Here is an 8,624-nt window from a genome sequence, read left to right as displayed (position 1 = left end):
CATTATAAAATTAAATGAAAATAATATAAAGTGTAGCCATCTTAAAAATAAATGATAATCCCCAAATTCGAACATGTAGTGAGCAGGTAATAAGAAAAAAAAATCTGGCTATCATCTTGATCCATAAACTTAATCATGTAAAAATGTTATAGTCTTTTGTTCCCCACATAGAGGTCATCTTCCATTCATTATATTTTCTCTGTATCTCCAGTCCCCAACAATATGCCAGGTATAAAACAGGGTCCCCATTATATATAATATTCCTGAAAATACACAGAAAATACTATTTGCTTATGATTACATCCCAATGGAGTTAAAAAATAAATCTATGGCCAATGCCACTGATGTTGAACAAATCATTTACCTTCTGTAAGATTTAGTTTTTTCTTTAAAATGAGAATGGCTTAGTTAGATCCTTTCCAGCTTTAATATTCTCCAATTAGTGTTTGTAACAGCAGATATGAGCTCATTTAGCTTTTATGGACCAGAATTAACCAAGCATAGTAAGAAAAAGACTCCTCAAGTAATTTAAAAGACAACAGAAGAGGCAAAAGCACCACACACACACACACACACACACATACACACACACACACACAACAAAAAAACAATACAGGATAACACAGACTCAAATATTAACTGGTAAAGTAAGGGCTACTGGTAGAAATCACAGAATGACATTTTTTTGGTGAGGGGAACCAGAAGAGCTTGGGAATAGTTCTTCTGTACAAAGTAAGAGCTGAGCTGCTTTTGTGAAAAGGTGGGATTTTAATGAATAGAGAGAGAATGGTGACAGGTATTAAATATAGAATATATCATGTTGTCTGTCTTCAACTCTTATTGAGCCCAATGAACAAATTATCATATGTACAAATTTGGATTACAGAATGATCAGGGAAAATAAGAGTTAAAAACAGTTATTTCTTGAAGAGAAAATTCCACTTCATTTCTATATATAAGTGTCTAATTATCAATTCCACAAAATACCTTCATAAATTATGATAGCTCACTCATATACCATTAGACTTCCTAGATCTAAAGACAAAAATTGTTACAAATAATAAGCTGATATGTTCCAAGAACTATTTCTGGAGCTCTGAGGGTGAAGATAAGGCTTATAAGTTTCAAAAACATAAGCTTCAAATATAGAAACATTGTGATTCAGCTAAATGTAAAGGAGAAAGAAATCAAGACTAATGTAACTAGAACACTTTCCTAGATACAAATGGAGAGGCGCTATGAGAAATGCAAACATGAAGATCTGTACAGAAAGGTCTGATCCATTTAACACTCAAGTGGTGTTTATTATCATTGCATGGACATTTTTACATTTGATTTCATTTTCTAAGGCAGATATCAACTGAGTTTAGGGAATGTTGGGTAAAAGATGGATGCACCATAAATAAAGCTCACTAAAAAGAAAAAGAGAGGACAATTGTTAAATCAAGTAATTTATTAGTATTAAATTCAGGGCTATGCCTTTCAAAGACTCAACTTACATAGATTTCTCAATTTTATCCAAAGTTGTGGGGTCAAATGCAGAAAATAACAAGTCATAAGAGATGATTTATGAATGTAGGTTGCTGATTAAGATCACTGTGAAAACTTCAGAAATGGGCAAAGGACTTCCCAAAGCATGTCTGAAGAAAGGGAGCCAACCTGTACAATGCAGGGTAAGCTGTAATCTTAGACATACTAACACTGACTTTGGGAGGACTATATAACAAGAAGGGTTCTAGGTAATTTACAAATTTAATTTTAAAATGATAGTTGGAAAGTGAAATTCATCAGTGTATCAGTGATACTCAAGTATGCCCCCACTGGCCAATGACTGATAGGGAAGAGATATAGATTTCAAATTTTGTGGGTATTTTGCAAAATCATTAGGGATTACTGTAGTTAAAACCAAGAAAAAATAGTAATTATATATATATTTTCTTTATACATTTTTGAATATGTAGTCATTTTTATAGATCTTTAACATATACTTTCCCTATGATTTTTTCCATTTTGACATTAGCTTTTTATACAGTTTCCTAAATTTCTAGCTATGACCATGTACATATTAATACTATATTTCTTCCCAATCCAAATCCCTTATAATGACCCACAGGGTCTCACAATTGGATACCTGACTTTCTTAACCCCATCTCCTACTACGCTCCCTTTGAGATAGGATAAATTCACTTTCTATGAAATTCCCTCCAGTTTCTGCTGGTCCCCAAGTCTTTTCCACCTCTTTCCCACCCCCCAGGGCCAGCTTCATGGGCATGTAACCTGTGCAGTTGCACAGGGTCCCGTGCTCAGAGAGCTCTGAACTTGGCCCAATGCTCTGCTTTTGCCATCTTGAATATCGCAATAATTTTTTAACAGGGGGCACCACATTTTCATTTTGCTTTGGTCACTTCAAAGTAGATACCAGTGCCACCTACTACACTCCCCTTGTGGAATATGCTCTCTCCTGTGCCCCAATCACACCAACCTCTTCTTCACCTCCATACTCCCTTGTGTGCTGTCTCTTCCCTCTACCTGTTCTATACACATGAAGTAAAGTAATTCTTTTCCTTCAATCTCAACTCAAATGTTAACATATTAGGAAGATATTAACTTACTTTTTTAATTTGAAGTGCCTCCTGTAACCTTTTATCGCATTATCCATTTATTTCTTTAAAGGCGATTTGCTGACCTACTTATTACAATCTGTAATGATCTCATTTGTTTCCTCATTCCTTATCAAAGATCCCCTTCTCCTAAATGGAAAGTAGCAGGAGAGTCCTAATCTTGTCTATTTTGATAGTACACTGCTGAATTGTCAGGGCTGAGAACAGTGTCTGACACATGGTGAGTACTCAATATTTTTTGTTGCATGAATAAATATGTTAATCACAATAATAAATGGTACTTCACACATTTTCATGGGGGAATTTTTTCCTAGTTGAAGTTATTGTGCACTTTTATCTGTTATAATTCTGCAACACTGTCCAAAAAGTAACTCAATTCCCTAACCAAAGAAAATGTATAGCTCTATGAATAAATTTTGTTCACTATTTGGAAGGAGGTTAAAAAATAGCTATTGACAGAAAATGAAGATCACTTCAGAAAGCATAGCTTTATATAAAAGGAACAATATGAATTAATATCTAGTGCTAGTGAAGCCCTAGTAAAATCAGTACATTAACAAAATGTAATAATAATAATATGGCATAAACCTCTTTTGGAAAAATGACATGAAGTATTTTGGCTATGAAAACACGCACAGTCACTTACTTCTAGTACTTTATTATATGGAAGTGTAATTTATATGTAATATGGAAAAAGCGATCTTTACAATCATATCTATGAGTGCTGTTTATAATATCAGAAAATTGAAAATAAGCTAAATATCCAAATTTAAGGTAATGGTTAGATAATTTAGAGTAATTCACTCAATTAAATAATCTTTAAAAAGGAAAAGTTATACTATGTGACAACAGAGAGGAAAACGTATTACACATGTTCACTAAAAACAGCAGAATCAAACTTATATAAATATAAAAGTAAACAAAATCTTAAAATCAGAGACATGGAAAAATATTGGAAGGTAGCTTGAACAGGAGCTAGATTTATGAATTTTTTTTACTCTCACTTTCTACATTACTTTTAATGTAAATATGTAATTATTAAAACATATTTTAAAGATGTCTACAAGAAACATGACTTCCTATCACATAGTATCATTTTCAATGTAGGTCAGTGTGAGCTCTGAATAGAGTCTGCTGCCAAGAAAGTTGTTTAAAATCACAGACAGAAATAAAATTTAATTAACACTTTTTATGAAAAGTGTATAATGATTCTGTTAATAAACATAATATAGATATATTTATTTAAAAGAAAACAAAACAAGAAAGTATAATTAAATCATCTTAAAAGTGACTTTTGTCCCAAAGTTATTTAAACTGAATAATTTCAGATGCTAGTTAATTAAAAGGCAATATACTGAAACAAACAAACACTGGTTCAGTACTCACAGGTATACAATATTCCACCATTGGATAATGTAATTTATGACCCTTTGCTGTTCGACCCGAAAAAAAGCAACTCTGGCAGACATCATAGTTAAAATGCTTTAGACTTCTATACCTAGAGAGAGGAGAAGAAAATAAAATTATAAAATTCATTGGCATGCCTATATTTAGTCCAAATCAATCATTTGTGGAAGGAATTTCATTCATCCAAATCACTACAAAAGTATATTGGCCACAAACATGGAATTTGCTTAGTGACACTGGACATCGCTCTTCATTTGCAGAATCTTATTTTGAGGAGTGAAACTCTAAATTTTAAGTTTCAGAATGGAAAATATCTCCCAGATCCTCCATCTGCCAGAATGGCAGGTAGTAACTAAGAACATAAATATATTCATATTTACAGAAAAAAATAATAAAGGACTAAGAATGAAAATGGAAACAAAATGTAAAGGGTATGTGAGATTAATACTGTAAACCAGTAAGTGCTGAGTAGCTTCTAAAATGACCTGCAAAAAGCACTTGCAAATCGATCTCAAGAAAATAAATCAGCACATACTACTACATCCAGCTTATTGAGGCAGGGAAGCAACCTGGTCTGAAACAGTCACCTACACCAATATTCCTTGACCTATGCATGTCTTGACAAATATGACTGACATCTTGTCTTCTAAATGGAGTTTGTTTATTCCTGAACATTCCATGGCAGGCCATTCTCCCTTCATTAGTACCAGACCCTTGTACTATTAGTGGGTGGTGTGCCCTGTGAAAATATGTTTTCCAGTCTCTCTTGCTGATGGTGGTGACCAATGCGATACAAGTCAAAGTCAGTTGGGAAGAAGCATGGCCCCGCTTCCTCCTTCCTGGAAAATGAACCCGACATCAAGAAGAGAAATTCTGACAGGGGGAGATAAATGGTGATGGAAGGAGACAATTTGGGATGGTAAACACATAATACAATACACAGATGATGTATTGTAGAACTGTATACCTGAAACCTATGTAATTTTAGTAACCAATGTCACCAAAAAATTCAATAAAAAAGTGAAAAAAAAAGAATAAGAACAGCAGCTATTCTGTTAGCATGGGGTGACCTTAAAAATGGAAGCCATGTGTTAAGGATGACAGAGAATAAAGCCAGAACTATGAAAAGGGGATGCCGGTCAAATGGTACAAACTTCCAGTTATATGAGGAATAATTTCCAGGAATCTACTGTGTAACATAATGATTATAGTTAATAATACTATATTGTATACTTGAAAGTTGCTAAGAGAGAAAATTTTAAGTATTCTTACCACAAAAACGAAGTGGTAATTATGTGACATGATGCAGGCGTTTCCTAACAATATGGAGGTAATCATTTTGCAGCAAGTATATCAAATCAACATATTATACACTTTAAATTCACATAATATTATATGTCAATTTTATCTCAAAACTGGGGATGTGGGGGTTGGGGCAGTGGGAGAACAGTGGACCCAAATGACAGGGAAGTCACCACTCAGTCCTGGATTTCTATCTTAGGACTTTTTTTTTTTTACATGAAAATAAACTAAACTTCTAACTTGTTTATGCTTCTATCACACACACACACACACACACACACAAAGTGGTGGCAGAGTCAACCTGGAAAAAGTTAACATTATTCTACAAGGCCAAAGACTCTAGCAGGATTTGTAAAAGTTCAGGGAAAATAAATGAAAAGAACACACACACACACACACAGTGGTAGCAGAGTCAACCTGGAAAAAGTTAACATAATTCTACAAGGCTCATAGTCTTTTATTTTTAGTTCTGGAGTTGGCTTTCCATTCTTCCTTGTAGCTCAGAGAAAGAGACAATCCTTTACCTAAGAGCTAAAGGACCCACTCTGTCTCAGCCCTGTTTTATTATTGGAGTTGTTCTTACATTATTCTTTCCATGGATAATCTCTGTGCAATCATTAAGTTGATTAGTTTGAAGGAACCTTTGCGTAGTCTCATGTCTAAACCAGATATCGACTCTAGATCTGTTTCTCCTCTGTTCAGAAATAAAACATTTTAAATGGACTACATTCTCAAAATAGAACATTGGGAAAATATATATGCAAGTAAAAGGAAGATGATAACACTGACATATTTACTTCAAGTTAGAGCTGGACTCCTTGAGCAAGTTGTTTGCACATACTAACCCCCTTATTTTTCTGAGCCTGAGACGTGCCTTCCAACCTTATCATGACCTGGAAAGAGTTCTTTTTAAAATTACCAGTGACCTCCCAAATCAAAGGTCTGTTCTTACATCTGATGTTTAAAATCTCTCTGTTGCACCTAACATCTCTAACATCTTTCTAAAGCCCTCTTTCTGATTTCTACAACACTATGATTCTTCACTTCTCTTGAGAACTCTGATCATCTTTCTTATATTGCCTTCTGCTGAGCCTCATCATTGTTCAGGCTTTTGAATACAATTTCCATTAGTGAAAATCAAATTCTGCCTTTCAATGCAAAAGGGAATTTATACAAATATGAAACCTGATAATAGTTTGTGAAATAAAGATTTGAAAGATCTAGTGAATGTTGACTTTATTAGAAGCCCACAGTGGGTGATAGTTATTGGGGAAACTATTAGGAAACAATCAACTGAAGATAAAAGAAAATATTACAAACAACTAAGTATATGCCAACAATTAGAAAATCTGGACAAAATAGATAAATTTCTAGAAACATTCAATCTTCCAAAACTGAATCCAGAAGAATCAGACAATCTGAATAAAGAAATTACAACTAATGAAATTGAAGCAGTAATCCTATATAATAATATAATAAAAGCTTAACATGCTAAGTGTCTGGTCAGCCATTCAACCAATCAAAGCGTAATATGCTAATGATATGCTAAGGCTGCTCAACCATTCATTATGACGTGCACTGACCACCAGGGGAGAGATGCTCCAACCAGTAGGTGAGCTTGCTGCTGCAGTCTGGCTGATCAGGACTGAGTGAGACGGGTCCAACACATCCTGGAGCCTCCCACGGTCCCTCCCTGGCTGGTCAACCTCCCAAGTCCCTCCCTCGACCTGGCCTGTGCCCTCTTGCAATCCAGGACTCCTCAGGGATGTCGGAGAGCTGGTTTCGGCTGGTTCAGGCCAAGGGACCCCATTGGTGTACAAATTCGTGCACTGGGCCTCTAGTAACATAATAAATATCCATGTACCCACATCTCAGCTGTGTTGAATCATAATGTTATGCTACAATTGTTTCAGTTTTTTTTCTACTTAGGAAATAAAACATTAAAAGTACAATCAAATGCTAATAACTTTTAGAGTCTTTTGTCCTCTCCTTCACTCTGAGAAATCCCATCACTCCACATCGCCCTGGGCTATAGCATGGCTGTATGTAGCAGGCTTTACATAAGCCAGTCTCTCCAGGTCAGTTTATCTGGATGGTTCTGTGATTTCACATTACTTTTTTATATAGCATACCACTTTTGGTCTAATAATCAATGTCCTAAATCTATTCAGTTCAGTATCATCTAATTGTTTCTTAATGTCAAATCTCACCTCTTCTAAAAATCTAGCCTGCTTTTTAAAAAATACCGTATTGACTAAGAGCATGAACTGCAGAGTCAAAAAGATTATATTTGAATCCAGTTTTGTCTTCACTTATTGGATATCTGGCCTTGGGCAAGTTGCCTAATCTCTGAGTCTTAGTTCATTCATGTGTAATGTAGAGATAATCCTGCCAATCTTCAGGGATTTTATGGAGAGTAAATGAAATAACAAATGCAGTGTTTGAGCACAGAGCCTGACATACAGCAAGCACTGGAAGAATAGCAGTGATTATTAGTGCTGATGGTTATATCTTATTTGGACTATCTTCTCACTCATAGTTTGCTACATTCCAGCTATTCCTTTCGTCTCTGTCTGCCTGTCTACCAGGTGCTTTAAACTTAGCCTCCAAGAAACCTGCTGCATATCAATGGACCTTTTCCATCTTCCTCACCCAGGGTTTGCCCTCTGACTTCCACTGGCTGCCAGGCTCATGCTGATTCTGCCTCCCACTGACTACCTGCCTTTCCACCCTCCTAGACGGTATAGCCTCGCTGACACCAGGCACTCAGAACCTTCACACTCTGGACTGGCTTCCCAGCATAATACGCCTGGAGGACAGGATATTTACACTCAGTTTCTCAGTTTGCCATTCTCAGAAAATGCAACAATACTCTTCATACAAACTATGCTGGTAAAGTCAGCCAAATGACAGCGATTTGTTTAGTCCAGCACTGACACTGATACTATATACAACAAAACCAATCCTAGCCATGCTGATTGACCCACCACGAGCGAAATCACCATCTTAGTTAGTTCCTTTTTCGGAATGAGTGAAAGGCACATACAGAACCCTGAGTTCCACTGCTGAGTAGTCTTGTATTTTTCATAATTGACTTCCAAATCCAACTGGGATTACTTTCTATATTCCTTGCATAAGAGAAACATATATATTCTAATGCATGCTTATCTTAATACAAGGAGGTGAAAGGACTATGACAGTCAAGACACTTCATCTTGGGGCCAACCTTTAACCCCATACTCTCTGCTTTGTGGCCACAAATTGATGAATCTGACACTGATTACACTAACGTGC

The 8,624-nt window shown here is 35.6% G+C and overlaps 1 protein-coding gene across 3 annotated transcripts in view; it reads right to left on the bottom strand.

The window, feature by feature from the left end:
- The window catches only part of UTRN (utrophin), a 461,667-nt gene that overhangs the window by 43,129 nt on the left and 409,914 nt on the right, over positions 1 to 8,624 (bottom strand). For all 3 annotated transcript variants that reach the window (XM_015558521.1, XM_006755401.2, XM_015558522.1), the window contains one exon: positions 4,008 to 4,119. In XM_015558521.1, the coding sequence (XP_015414007.1) occupies positions 4,008 to 4,119 (112 nt within the window). The remainder of the gene's footprint in view (positions 1 to 4,007; positions 4,120 to 8,624) is intronic.

Source organism: Myotis davidii, unplaced genomic scaffold (assembly GCF_000327345.1).
Source record: "Myotis davidii unplaced genomic scaffold, ASM32734v1 scaffold292, whole genome shotgun sequence".
NCBI classification, from domain to species: Eukaryota; Metazoa; Chordata; class Mammalia; order Chiroptera; family Vespertilionidae; genus Myotis; species Myotis davidii.
This window is presented reverse-complemented; position numbering and strand designations above follow the sequence as displayed.